The 15,823-nt window shown below is 37.9% G+C and overlaps 1 protein-coding gene across 1 annotated transcript in view; it reads right to left on the bottom strand.

Moving 5' to 3' along the window:
- The window catches only part of Tmem135 (transmembrane protein 135), a 260,617-nt gene that overhangs the window by 237,419 nt on the left and 7,375 nt on the right, over positions 1 to 15,823 (bottom strand). The window contains exon 2 of the mRNA XM_004632574.2: positions 546 to 673. Within this exon, the coding sequence (XP_004632631.1) occupies positions 546 to 673 (128 nt within the window). The remainder of the gene's footprint in view (positions 1 to 545; positions 674 to 15,823) is intronic.

Here is a 15,823-nt window from a genome sequence, read left to right as displayed (position 1 = left end):
ACTACTTTGGGTACAAATATAAAGATAATATGAATATTTTAATTTGACACTTTTTAAAAGTTTATTTTCAACAATCAGTGGAAAAACACAAAAAAGTAAGTACATAATAAATACGCTGGGTTTCTCTCATCACTCCAAGGCTTAATTCTATCTCCACCCACAATGTGTACAGGCAGGAGGTATACTGAATGAGAAACAAATGTTCCAACAGTAGGCTACACTACTAGTTAAATTTGTTTTATACTGAAGTAAGTATACTTTATAGTCCTTTTGAGCTCTGTTCACTGCACAGAGGCCTTTGTCATAAGAGTTGCTTTGAATTTCTGATTGTAATGAACAAGGTCTTCAAAAATATAGCAGGTCGCAGAAAATACACTAATTGCTATACAATCATATCAATATTTGAAATTTATATGACATCTTTGAGATGAATATGATTTCACAGATTTAAAATACAAACAGCAAAAGTGACATACCCACAACAATTATCTGTTTTCCATTTAAGTAAGGAATTTATATTAATTTCTAGTGGTTATTGTACCAACCTTAAAAGGCAAAAGAAAAGAATATAGAAGGCCCCATTAGCAGTCAAAAATGAAGCGGACTGTAGGATCTCTGGGAGTAGTTTGTGTAAATAATACTCAAATTTTCGTTTCCGGAGAATTGCAGCAATCTGGAAAGAGAAAAGCTGTTTTGTTTAATCCAACCAAATGTTCCCACTTAACTTAATTCTTACATAACAACTACTGAATAAAAGCACATGCCATAAAATAAAAGAAAAAACTGTGACATTTTACTGGCTCCTGTAGAAAAATACAAGTTCCAGGGCAAAAACAAAGGCATTTAAACTTACTGAGGTAAAGTATTCAAGGAAAAAAATTACAACATGGGGCTTATTTATCATATAACCCATCACACTGTAATTTTGTATTTTGTAACTCTGTACTACTAATGCCTTTAAAAGTTTTAAACTGAAAAGTTAAATATGCTTTAAAATGGAAAAAAAACTGATAATTCAAACAGAAATGGATAGTTTAACAAAACTGTATCACAGATTTTATCAGGCTACCATTAGTAGAATACAAAAGTGACAAAATCCTAGCCTTACAGAGCCCATAGGAAAAGAATCTAAGAAAAGATTATTAAGAATTAATAGTAATAATAATTCAAATAAACACATTCCTAGATAATCACAAAGTCTATGCCAGGAATCTTGTATTTAAAAAAGAAAAATAAAAACTAAATCAGTCCATGACTTAAATTTTAAATTTCAATTGGAAAACATTTTTGTGGACATCTAAATTAAACTGAAAGGTGAACACCTACACTAAAACCCTATAAAAGCTCTCACATATTTAATTAGTGGTAATAAAAAGATATGATACCTAACTATATATTGAGCACACTATTAATAAGAAATAAAATAGGAAACTGCATTAATAACCTGATGCACAGTGTCATGGAAGTTTGGAAGAGCGAGTCTAATATGGTGGAAGGAGACAACTTTCATGGAGAGGGGCTGCTCCCTCCTTATGCTTGAGCAGTGGAGTCCTCACAAGTCACAGTAAGAAGACTTCTACCATGACGGAACAGCAACCAAAGGAGCCAAGTTTAGAACAACATATTTAGGGAAGGAAGAAGCAGACACAGTGGTACATGGGTCCACAAACCTGATTTTTTCCAAAATTGTGAAATGAATTCTATGACCAGAATCATGGAAAGAAGTTTGTGAAGTGAGGGACCACTGTAAAGAAACTCCAAAAGTGACAAGAAGAAGACTTTAAAACTCTCCATTCACTTCCTATCTTCCTAAAGATAACACTTTCTCTAAAAGTTCAGCAATCAAATGTAATAGCCTTGTCTAAATTCTTTCCACTCCACCTTAAAGCCTCTGAATCAGACCGTCTCTTATTTCAACTTAACTGTCATACACAGGAAAAAGAACAATGAATTAAGATCTAATCTTTGGCTTCAAGAAAAATAAAAGCTTTAGTTTTCTGGGTCTCACTGCGTAGGCCAGGCTGACCTGGAACTCCTGCCTCAGCCTGAGTGCTGGGATTACAGGTGTGTGCACCACACCTGGCAAGGATGATATAATCTTAATAATGGAAAAATGCAAATAAGAAAGCCCAATATGTCAGTGTGGCAAATGCTAACCTACAGAAAGAAAGAAAGAAAAAAAAAAAAAAAACTGCCCCAGAAAGACATAAAGTGAGATGGGAAAGGGCCCGTGGTGAGGTCAGAGAGACAATCTGAGCTTTCTGAGACAGACCTGACACAGAAAACTTTAAGGCAAGAAGTTTCTATGGTTTTAGTGACAGTACTCTTTTCTTTCTCTTATTATATTTTTAAATCCTATTCCCTCTGTAACAATTTGTCATCAGAGCTCTACTTTTTCTATAAAACTGATCTCTTCCACCACATCATCCATCATCTGAATGTAGGACTTCTATGATTTCTTTTCTTTTTTTTTGCTCCGAATGCCTTCGGGGCAGGTTTGGCTGGCTGGAGTTGTGGGGATCGAACCACAGCAACCTGAGCCTGACTGCTTTGTTGAAGCTGCCACTTAAAGAACTGAGCTAAGGGGCAGGCCCCCCACTTCTATGATTTCTAGCCTTCCCCCAAATACTAAACTCATATTTCAAATGTCCACTGGGCATGTCAACACAGATGTTCTATAAACACCAAGCAAAAGAAAAAAATCAACATGTCCAAAGTACAACTCACTGTGTTTCCTAAATATGATTTTACTTCCACATTCCCTGCCTCAAGTAGCAAGCACATATTCACCCAGTTAGGAATAAAGTGTTTCTACTTCCTCCCTCGTCCTCAGCCATCTATCTCACTAGTTCCTAGTATCGTCAGGATTGAGAATGTAACAGCTGTGGGAGAAAAATGAAATTCTTCCGCATTTGTGGTAGGAATGTGAACTAGCAGAACCATTATGGAAATTCCTCAAAAAAACAAAAATTGAAATTCCATTTGACCCAGCTATACCTCTTCTGTGTATGTATCTTCTTGAAAAGGTCTACAATATCATATTACAGCAATAGGTGTGGCACAACTCATAATCGCTAAATTTGGAAGAAGCCTATCAGTCCACCAATTGGTGAATGGGTAAAGACAAGGTATACATACAACGCAGTTTCTCAGTCATAGAGAAGTTTGAATAAATGCACCTTGAAATTATGTCAAGTGAAATAAATCAAATACACATATATAAATAGCTATCAGTTTCTCTTATATGTGAAATCAAGGTATAAATAACTTAAGGAGCAAAAAATAGTATAAATGAGAAAGGATAGATACTGTGGGATGGGAGGAGATCTAGAAATGCAGGGTAACAGAAAAGAGGGAAGGGAAAGGGGAAACAGAGGATGCTATACATATATGTACCAATCACTCCACATGTATATTTATTCTCCACTACAAACATACTAATAAAAAGTGTTTCTTTAGGGAGCCAGGAAGATGCTTCAGTGGAATAAGCACTTCCCTGGCAAGCACAAGGGCCTGAGTTCAATCCCCGGTTCCACCAAAAATAAATGTTCCTTTAAAAGAATAAGATATGTACTGTAACGTCATGTACCTCGGTAGTGTCCCAAATTTTCTGATCAAGAAGATTATGGGGCCAAAGAGGAAAGTGATCGATGACGTAGAGTGTGCCTAAGGAGAGTCACATGGGAAGAAGACACTCTCTCAGGCTTTCACAGAGAGCACATTGGCCAAGCAATGGCTGTGACTCATCCACATGGCTGCACTGACAAAGGTTCTACCATCTGAGGTACAGGATCTCAGGATAAATCCTGAGGGCATTTCACTGACCTTCTCAGACCAAAAAGCTACAACTCTTGTTGCATAGGTCCTGCTTTACCTTGGTCTTAACCATCCAGTAGAAAAGTATGAAGACAAAATATAGGAAATAAAGCCATGCTGTTAAGTTGAGCTGTGGGGGACTCAGGTCAATAATTTCTGACATTGCCAGTTAAACAGAAGACCCAATGCTATTATGGGCTACTGGACTCTTTTAGAATATTTTGCTGAGTTTACACACCTATAATATTCAATAACGGAACTTAAAAAAATGGGGTATACCTATGAATCTCCATTTTGTATCTGTGTATTCAAAGTGGTTGGGATAGATATATAGTTGTATTCTCTTAATGAATAGAATGATTTGTTCTAATGGTGTTTGTAAATAGGATCAGAAGTCCACATCTTGTACAACAATTAACCACTAAGAAGAATATATGCAGTGTATTATTTGTTGGAACTGTACTTCCGATTTGATTTGAAACTGTCTCATTGCTGTTTATCAATAAAACTTTGAAAATAAAAAATAAAAATAAAAATAAAAGAATAAGATAGGGCCGGACAAATAGCTCAGTGGATTGAAGCACCTGCAAGCAGGCGCAGGGGCCAGGAGTTCGATCCCTGGGCCTGCCTTGCCGGCCCCAGCCCCGAGGCACGCTGGGAATGCAGTTGAGACTGGGCGTGGTGGTGCACTCCTGTAATCCCAGCTCTTGGGAGGCTGTAAACAAGCGGATCACTACGAGTCCGATCTAGTAGTGAGACCCTGAACACTCTGTAGACCCTTCCCTACAATACAAAAATAAATAAATAAAAAGATAAAATAAGCAAAACAAAAGCTAGTGCTATATAAAACAGCCTTGACAAATTTCCAGAGAATTATGCTGAGTGAAAAAAGCTAGTTCTAAAGAATGACACACTAGATGACTCCATTTAGATAACATTCTTGAAATGAAGAATAATTTAGGAATTAAGGGAAGTGGGAGAAAGTGACCATGTCTATAAAAGGGCAAAATCAGGGATCTTTCCTACAGTGGAAATGTTTCATGTCTTGACTAATGGTGACCACACAGGTGATGGGAGTGCAAAGTAGTACAGCTATTTGGAACACTGATAGCGCCTAGCTGAACTAAATGCATACCTATTCTATGGCCCATTAATTCCACCCCTGAAACATGCTCAATTACCCAAAGACATTCGCAACACTATCTGTAATTATAAATAAGGAATGACCTAAATGTCCAGTACTAGTAAAGGGGATAAATTTTACATATATACAGTATAGGTAAAACATACTATATCATCTGCTACAAGAAACAGGGAATATCTGACACAAAATGCAAGAAATACTCTAGGACCTTACTGTCACTATGCTTTAGCCCTGAGCATAATGCTAGGATGTAGAGGGATTAAAATGGGTGGCCAAGGGGCTGGGGAGATAGCTCATAGAATAAGTGCTTGCCTGGCAAGCGCAAGGTCCTGAGTTCAATCCCCAGTGCTGCCAAAAAAAAAAAAGGAATCTTTACAAATACCTCAGCAGATTAAAGTACCTGCAAGCAGGTTCAAGGGCAGGGGGTTTGATCCCTGGGCCTACCTTGCCCCTGGGGCACACTAAGAGAGCAACTGAGACTGGGCATGGTGGTGTGCGCCTATAATCCCAGCTCTTGGGATGCTGTAAACAGGTGGATCATTACAAGTAGGATCTAGTAGTGAGTCCCTGAATACCCTGTAGACCCTTCCCTAAAAATACAGAAAAAAAATAGGTGGCCAAGCTAAACCTGTGGTAAGATGCACAGCAATTACCACCTCAGTCTTCCCCAGTGTGTAACACCTTATTATCATTTTTTCTGCAAACCGTAACATATTACAGGCTGAAAAAGAGTAAGTGCTGATCCAATCAAAAACCTTACAGTAATTATATTAACCATAGTGATTTCTGCTGAGGAGGTTCTTTTATTTTTATTTTTTTGGTAGAACCGGGGATTGAACTCAGGCCCTTGCGTTTGCCAGGGAAGTGCTTATTCCACTGAGCCATTTCCCCGGCCCATCCATAGTGATTTCTAATTCCTTGCGCTCATGCACAAAATTATCAACACATACCATTAAGACACCTTCAGAAATATCACATTTTATGTCAAAACTTTAAAATGTCCATCTGTTTTAATCAAATAATTTCACAATAATTTTTTATGAATTTTCAAATATGCATAAAGATTAAGCTAAAATTTCAGTATGCTATACAACTATAACATAGATACCTATATTAACTTATTTATATTGTTATAGAAGACTAATTGCTTAGAAAGAACACATAAAGTAAAAAGGTACACTACAAAACAATAATTGGCAATGAACATTTAGAACAAATTTTGTTGTACACTGGTTATTACTGAATGCTGAACAAAGGTTATTTGAATTTTATCCTTTATTTTGGACATACATTATACAGTATTTTATAACCAGGGAGAAGAGGTCAAGTATGAAAAAGGAAGGACTAATCATTGTACAAAAGTATGAATATTCAATAGAAATAATCAATAATATAACAATACAAAACACTATAATCTAATGTTTAACCTTAATTACACAACTATTTGAAAGATTCTTGCTTAGATTCCCTTCATATTTTATAAAGAAGTTATATCAAATGACATAAAGGGTTCCTTTTTGCCACTTCTAAAATTAAGTAGTTTAAAAAAATAAGTGATGTAAGAATTAGGTCCCTCTATGGGAAAAAAAAATAATAGTAACCGTGACCCCTGTCCCATACTACAAACAAAAGTGAATATGCAATGGATCACACAACTAAATTTAAAAATTACAAGACAATAAAGTATCTAGAAAAACACAAACCAATATTTTGGTTTACAGGTTCTCCGAGTACAGGTCAAGAAAAAGAAACACATTAAGCACGGCTTATGAGGAGCAGAGTACAGAGAGTAGCTTAGCTAATACAAAAACTAAAGACTGAAAAGTATTATAAAATCATAACACCAGGCCCCCAATTTTAAGTCTTTTAGCCTTTGGTTTTGCTGTAGTTTTTGTTTTTTAGACAAAGTCTATGGACTAGAAATGTAGCTAAGTGGTAGAATGCTTCCCTAGCATAATTGAGGCCCTAGATTCAGTATATACATATAACTTTTTTGAGTCAAAATCTTATTATGACGTCAAGGCTGGCATCAAGCAATTCTCCTGCATCAGGAATCTGAGCCTACAAGTACACACCGCAACCGTCAGCCAGAAGTCTCTCCTTATAAGATTACCACTGTTAATTGCTGGGATTATGGGTATGAGTGCTACAAGCAGACAGTCTTAATACAATACAAGGAGGAGGGAGAGGATTGCTAGCTGCCACAGCTGCTGCTCCTCCCTTTACTCTTTTCTGCTTTCCACTGTCGTGATCAGAGGCCCTCTTATATGTGCCATTCTGCCTTGGAGCCAGCTGAGTATGCATTGAAACCTCCACTAACTATGAGCTAAATAAACCTTTCCTTCCTTAATCGTGGATGTTGGGTATTTTGTCCCAGCAACAAATGAAAAGGAACTGAGACCAAACTTGGTACCAAGAAGTGGGGTCGTTGCTATGACTAAATCTGACAGTGTGGATTACAAGCCTTTGGGAATGGCTATGGGAAGAGACAGGAAGGGTTTAGAGATGTCCCCTACAAGAGAAGTGATGTAACGCCTCCAGATGTTCTATATGGGAGATTCTGATCAGAGCTCAGAAGACTGATAGAAATCCTGCCTGTAAAGACCACACTGGGGAGGTTTCTGCTAGGAAGACTGCACTGGTTGTTGGACAACAGACAGTGTGTTAAGGCTTGGCAGAAAGCTTGTCTGCATCTTGCTCATGCCCAGAGACTTTGCGTGAGACTGAGATTAAGTGTGGCAGACTGATTATTCTGGCAGAAAAAATTTCAAGGCACTCAAATGTTGAAGTAGTGGCATGGCTGTTGTTGGGGGCTTTTAGTCAGATTTATGTTGAGAATCAAGAGCAAAGAGCCCAGCAGGATGATTTAAAATGTGATTTTGGCCAGAAAGGAAGTGTCAATAAGGCTGGAAACTGCAAAGATAGAGCTGAGGATCTCTACTGCCATGAAAGAACAACAGAATAGAAAAGATGCCTGAGAGAAGCAGCAACTCTCCACCTTTTGCAGCCTCAACACTGCAAAAGTGAAAGATTTTGCTTTGAAGAGAAAACTACAGACCACCATGTTCCAGAATGGTGGTGGTGGCCACATACACCAGGTTGCAAAATGGCAGTGGCATAGAGAATTTGTTCCTTAGAATCAGGGTCAGAGGGCTCAGCAATCCAGGCACTCAAACCCTACAGCCAAGAGAGAAGAAAATCTGGCTACTGCTCCAGCTGGCAGCGGACCTTGGCTTCATCTACATAATATTGGCTTTAAACACAAAGAATGCAACAGTTCTGAGGTTAAGAAGGCTTCACCTACGTCTCAGAATGCCTGGGAGGCCAGGCAGTGTGCCTTGGGAGAGCAGTGTGTAAAGCTGTGAGCGACAAGCCTAAAGTTCAGTGGAGACCTCAGAAGTGTGGAAAAGCCAGGAACAGGGATTACCTAAGGAAAGTTGTAAGGAGAGAACAAAGCAGGCCTAAGAGAGAAGCCACAGGAGCTACCACCAAAAGTGCCATAGAGGTGGAGTCATATGGAGCTCACAATTTGCCACAGATTGCTTCAGATGTTCCACATGGAACTACAGGACTTAATGTTGGCCCTTACGCATTTTGGACTTGCTTTGGTCCCGATGCTTTGTATCATACTGTTTGTACCTTTCAGAATGGTACTGCTTTTCCTGTGTCATTGAATGTTGGAAGTGTTTAATTTTTCATTAGTACAGATACTCACAATTAAGAGTTTGCCTTAGATCTCGGAGGAGACTTGGGAACTAGACTTTTCAGCAATGCAAAAACTGCTAAGACTTTGGCAACTCTTAGAAATGGACTAAAATGCCTTGTGCATAAATGGATGTCCATGAGGCTTTGGAAGGGCAGGGGCAGAATGCTATGGCTTGTGTCCCCCTCAAAGCCTCATGCAGCTGCCCTCTTCCATGGACAACTCTGCCTTGGAGCTAGCCAAGTATGGACTGAAACCTCCACTAACTATGATCTACATAAACCCTTCCTTCCACAATTGTGCATGTTGGGTATTCTGTCCGAACAACAAGTGAAAAGGAACTGAGACACAGAGCTTGATGATTATGTTTCTAAAACACTACTCCTAGAGAATCTCACAAATAGCTTCTTTGGAAAATACAGTAGTTCATAGAATATATTTTATGTATTTAATTTTTATGCATTTATTTTAATGTTTCTTAAAATAATCACTAGCAAATAATAAATTCTTTAAAGCAAGGTCTCTCAACCTCAGCATTACTGACATCTGGGAGAAGATAATTTGTGCTTTGGCTGGCTATCCTAGGCATCATGAGAGTTTCAGCAACATTCCGAACCTCAACTTTTGTCAGTAGCATCCTCTAGCTGTGTCAACCAAATGCCTCCAAGCATTGCTAAACATCTCCTAGGGGTAAAACTACCTCCTTATTCACTGAGAACTGCTTTAAGAACAAAATGAATATAGCTCAGCAGACTAAAGTGCCTGCACAGGCAGGGTGCAGCAGCCAGGGTTTGTTCCTCAGCGTGCCGTGCTAGCCCTGCCCCCAGGGTACACTGAGACAGCAACTGAGACTGAGTGTGGTGGGGCGTACCTATAATCCCAGCTCTTGGGAGGCTGAACACAGGCGGATCACTATGAGTCTAATCCACATAGTGAGACCCTGTAGACCCTGTACTAAATACAAAGAAAAAAAAAAAGAACAAAATGAACTTTTATATATTTATGACAGTTTGATGTTAACTATTCCCCAAAGGGCCATGTGTCAAAAGCTTGGTCCTTGTCTCAGCTACTTTTCTGTTGTTGCTAGGACCAAATACCTGACACCCAGAATTAAGAAAAAAAAAAATTTATTTAGCTCACAGTCTGCGGAGGTTTCAGTCCATTCTTGGCTGGTTCCTAGGCAGAATAGCACACAGAAGAGGGCAGCTGTTCATGGCAGCAGAAAACAGGAAAGCAGCAAGAGCAAAAGGGAAGAGTAGTGGCAACAACTGGCAGAGGTAAGCACCTCTCCTTTCCTTATACTGCCTTCCAACTATCTGCCCCACAGTGGCTTAAGCACTCACACCCATAATCCCAGCAGTACTCAGAGGCACAATCTCAGTCTCAGATCATGAATGAACTACGAACTCTAGAACTGCACCCCAGTGACTGTATCAGACTTTAGGGGGACAGATACATACAAACCGTAACAGTCCTCAACCTGGTGGCACTATTTGGGAGGTAGTAAAAAATTTAAGAAGTGAGGACTAATAGACTTAGGTCACTGGAAGTCTCCTGGCTTTCAGATTAGTACACCACAGCTCTCCTAATTCTCAATCCATCAGACTTGGACTAGACACCACTGGCCCTGCTGGGTCTCTAGCCTAGATACTTCTCAGCCTCCATAACTGTGAGCCAAATTTTCAATTCAGATAAATACAGTCTCCCTCCTTATTCACAAAGCTTTGATTTCAGGACTTTCATTGATATAAAATCCAGAGACTATATTTTCAATCTAAAGTTGGATGAATCAACAGACAGAACCTGTAGATAAAGGGACCAATTATATGTACAAATACAATTAGATCTGTTCTTAAAAGATCCCTAATACACTACAACTAAACTGCTTCTTGACTTTTTTGTTTTAGATTGTGTTTTGTTATAGTATAGTTCAGGCTAGCCTTCAACTTACCCTGTAACACACGCTGGTCTCTAACTCCTGGTGCTCTTCCTGCCTCTGCTGCCTGAGCTGCCACCCAAGTGCTTGCAGGTATGCACCACCATGCCTGGCTTCACATTTTTTATTTTTAAGGTTAAAATTATAAGCCAAAAGAGCCAAATTTAAATATGTATAAGAAAATTACAAGATAATAAGTAAGGCAAACCAATAGGCACATATCTTCTTATAGTTTTCAAAGTTTTTTGTTATTATTAGTACTGAAGATTAAGCCCACACACTTGTATGTAGTAGGCAAGAGCAGCACTTACCGCACTGAGCTGCCCTGCAATTCTCTCAACCTCCCAGTGTGTGTAGTCTATCATGATTCCAACAGCAAGCCACAGATTACGGCAACATTACCATCTATGCGTAAGGAAGGAAATCACACTATCACAAAGCAAAACAAAAAGTCTTATCTTCTAAACTAAACATAACGTACCACATCAAGCTGCCACATCAGATTCAGCAAACCAGCTTATTTTTTTAAAAAAATCAAAGCAAAAAAACTAGGGCAACTCTTCAATAGCATATGCAGGAGTACACAAGAAAACCTTTACAATTTCCTTACCTACTTACAATTATGTCTCTCAAAAATAAAAACTTCATCCTGCTTCAATGGTAGCCAAGCCTTACATAACTCACCTAAAGTATCCTTATTCTCCTAAACTTTCAAACTGGAATAGAATTAAGATAAGCTTTAAAAATAAACCAAAAATTATATTTATGATACATTACTGAGACAAAATATAATAAAACATTAAGCTCAGATTGAGTTCGACATACATTATACCCATGTTTTAAATTGAGTAACACTAGTATCTCTGGTAATATAGAAGAAACAATCTTGAAAACATATTCTTGTTACTTCAACTTTCACTGGTGATGGGTTGGTGAGATAGCTCAGCAGACTAAAGCACCTGCTTATTCAAGCTTAGGCAAGAGTAGGGACCAGGGTTCAATCCCTAGCACCACATGCCCTGCCAACCCCGCCCCCAGGGCAGGCTGAGCTGGCCAGGGTCCAGGTGTAGTGGCACGCATCTGTAATCCCAGTGCTGGGCAGGCTAAAAGCAGGAGGATCACCACGAGTCCAAGCTGCATAGTGAGACCCTACAACAACCAAATACATTAAAAAAAAAAAACTTTTACTGGTCTGACTCATCATGTAACATTAAAAATTCAACCAAACTCTATTTGGTACCCTCCCATCTTCTCCATATATAACAACAAATATCATGGGCCCTAATATGAAATATCTTAATAAAAAAGTTAGTATCTTTATTCAGAGGAAAAATAAAAATGTACATAATTCTTCCAGACTCATCAATAAAAATCACTGGACTAATGAACTGAGTTAATTAACTGAAACTCTTCAGCAGAACACAAGTAAATTAACAGTTCAAGCTTAGAAAGTAGGGACAATTTAAATAAGAATCACAGATATAAGAGAGGGGATTATCTTGACTAAAAAATACCAACTGACTCAACTTTAATTTTATAATTCCATTAACAAAAGTCAACTGGGGAGATAGTTCAGGAGAATAAGTGCTTGCCTGGCAAGCGCAGGGTCTGAGTTCAATCCCCCCGTACCACAAAGAAAAAAAAAAAATCAAAAGCATTGTTAAAAGATTTAAACTGCATTTTACCTAACTCCTACTGAAGTTTAATAATCCATCAACTAATTGATAGAAATCAAATCCCTTAACCATTTTTTTTCTTTTTTAAAAAATTTTATTTATTTATGTGTGTGTGTGTGTGTGTGTGTGTGTGTGGCCAGCTCAGCCCACCAGAGGGCGGGGCTGGATGGCATGTGGTGCTGGGGGATTGAACCGCGGTCCCTGTGCTTTGCCAAGCTTGTTCCAAGTAGGTGCTTTAGACCACTGAGCCATCTCACCAGCCCCCTTAACCATTTTTAATGAAGTAACTCTGACCACCTACATACAGAAGAAAAAAAAAAATCTAACTATGACAGCTAATTCTGAAAAAAAGTTTAGAAAAAGAAAAAATTCTTAGATGCTTAACTTCTTACATTTCACAAGGAAATTTTGAAACTCTGAAAAAAATAAAAATAAAACATCTTGATTGACCTCTAAGAATATAATCAAATAGAAGTTAGTCAAACAGATTTTTCAACATTTTAACTAAAATTTCTACATTTTAAATATTTAGATTTTAAATTGCAAATGAAAGAAAATTCCCATTTCAGAAAAATCTATTAACCAAGGTTTTATGTATGGTCTAAAGTAATGTTTTCTTACTGCCTAAAGTTCAAGTATAAAAAAAGGCCAGATTCTTGGCCAGGGAACTGGCTTTAAGAAATTGTCAAATAAGGGCCAGGGATACAGTTCAATGGCACAGGGCCTGCCTGGTAAGCACAAGATCCTGAGTTCAATTTCAATAGAGAAATTGTCTAATAAACACTTCTTCTATAACGTAATTACTTCTTATTGCTCTCCGTATTTTTAAGATAAACAAAATTTTGTGCCATAAGTGTTAAAAGCCTAATGTGCACACTCACTCGATACACAGTCCTAGGACCATGACGCCACTCCCCCGGGAAAGGCTCCCCAACACTTCCGCACTAAAGCACACCCACGTATTCATATACCTAGGAATGCCTGCACATCGCCTTCACCACACATCACTGATGAAATAACTTACATATTTAAGTGTATCTTCTCCCTTAACCATAATCTCTACATTCCCTCCAGCCCTGAATTTCTGACTTACTGTAGGTAATATTTAATATTCGACAAATAAAACAAAAAAACAGAAATGAGTAAGAGGAAACGAAGATTCAAAGAAGCAGAGTAACACTACACTCCTTGGGCTGTCTCTGTCACTTTCCTCCTCACTAAGGCAAAATACCCAACACTCCCAATTTAAGGGAGAAGAGCGTTCCTTTGGCTCATGTCTCAGTCCTTGGATGGAGGGCTGGCTCCAATGCAGGGCAGCATGGCAGAGGGTCACAGCAGAGGAAAGCTGCTCAGGGAACAGCAGATGGGAAGCAAAGCAGAGAGAGGATCTGGGAGAAGATATAGCCCTCCAGGTCAATAGTTCCATGTCTATTTTTCTCCAGAGTTTAAGAATCAAGGCTAATCAAGACAAACCTCCTCCCATAACTGTCAACAGACACAGAATCATACATGGAAGCACCAAATGTAGACTAATTGTATCCGAATCCCAAAGATCAGTCAGATCAAAAAACCAAAGCAATCTTACAAATGTCAAAAGAAGTAAATGTAAGTTTAAAACACTGGTAAGTCTGGCATTCTTAGAAAAACAATCTGTTCAAATCTCACAATACCAGATCTAGCACTTTCCCATCTTCAGTTTTTCCCCCTCATATGAATTCTTCAAGATTCATTTTACTGAATGTCTTTCTACAGGGTTTTAAGCAAACTCAGATTTAAAAAATCTCTATTTATTCAATTATCCAGACTGTTACTGTATAATTATGAGGAAAGAGTACCCCATATGATTACTATCAAGCACAGCAAATACTTAGCAATTACATTCCTAGTATCCCAAGATAAAACAGATTCGTTAGCATTTCATGAAAAAGAAGAAACACAAATCTTAACCTCAACACTCTTTGAGGGTATATCAATGAAGTTAAGAGTAATACATAATCAAAAGGCAAAAAGTATGATCTAGGGTTAACAGGAATTCCAACAATTGAATAATGAACCTAAAGTATAAGACCTTTAATCAACACAGTGTCAACCATTCTTAGCATTAATTATATGCCACATATATCCTTGGGGATGTAAACATATTTCACATCCACCATAATACAATATAAGTAACTGTAACAAAGAAGTTACTCCAACACATTTACAAGTCTTTCTTCAAAAGTTGTGTTCAGTTCTTTATCACACAGTCACTTCAGTTAACATCTATCTCTAATTATCACTTATCACAGTGCCTAGTAAGTAATAAATACTTGATGAATAAAAGATCACTCTATTATCAGGGTCTTACCACATTTTTTATCACTTTCAAAGCTTGTAAAATTGATTTATAGACTATTACTTTTTATTCCACCCTTTGAATCTATAGCATCTGGTTTGAATCAATAAAATATATACATTATATATAAATATATATATACATATATACACACACACAAATACACACATACATACATACATACATACATACATACAGTCCATGACTAACAAATGAGTTCCATTCCAGGACAACTATTAACAAGTGAATTCACTTGTAAGCCATCGAAGTGAATTTTGTACTTGTGTATCTGTGAAAGTTCACAACTCAAATATTTGTAGGTCGGGGACTGTTGAGGCAAAAGTGTTTTTCTCAAGGCTGTAACTCATCAAAAGGAAAGGTCATATATACATTTCTTAGAAATGCTCACTTTTTTAATAATCTGGATTTTGTCCAATTTAAAACTTTCCCTAGAAATCAAGACCTATTTTTATAACAGAAAAGTATGTAATTAAGTCTGAATCAAGAGAAATAAAGGGGAAAAAATGGTATGAGATGTAATTAAACAAGCAGCAGGGAAATCACATAAGGCTCTGCAGCCATGATTAAAAACTTCACATTTTATTGAGCTATAGAAATACTAAAGATTTAGAAGCAGAGAAGTAATAAAGGCTGACTTGCATTTTTAAACTTTAACCCCATTTGATAGACAAGGACGCTTGAATTCACAAAATACTAAAACACGCGCTCAAAGTCACAAAGCTAGTGAGTGGCAGACTGGAGATTCAAGCCCCTGCTCTTCATCTTGACACCTTCTAACACTCCCTCAAGACCTTGGCAACAACATCTCCTCTACCCAACACTCTACTCAATATCTTCATCCTCTCTGCTTTTTTAATCTTTCCCCCAATCTCCCTATATTCTCTTCCCTTTGACCTAGTCCACAACCACAGATACAACTTTCATCTATCCCTATGATACAACTTTCATCTATCCTAAACTTAACACTCCAGTATGGCCTTCTCTCTAGAACATCAGGGCTATATATTTCATACATACTGCACTAGTAGCTACAATTCAATATGCAATAAAGCTATCCAAAACTTGGATTTTACAAAAAATCCATTTCATCAAAAGTATTTTTTCTAGGCCAGGGGAGATGGCTCAGTGAAATAAGCGCTTCCCTGGCAAGCGCAAGGGCCTGAGTTCAATCCCTGGTTCTGCCAAAAAAAAA

This window comes from Octodon degus, unplaced genomic scaffold, assembly GCF_000260255.1.
Source record: "Octodon degus isolate 3935 unplaced genomic scaffold, OctDeg1.0 scaffold00049, whole genome shotgun sequence".
Lineage (NCBI taxonomy): Eukaryota > Metazoa > Chordata > Mammalia > Rodentia > Octodontidae > Octodon > Octodon degus.
This window is presented reverse-complemented; position numbering and strand designations above follow the sequence as displayed.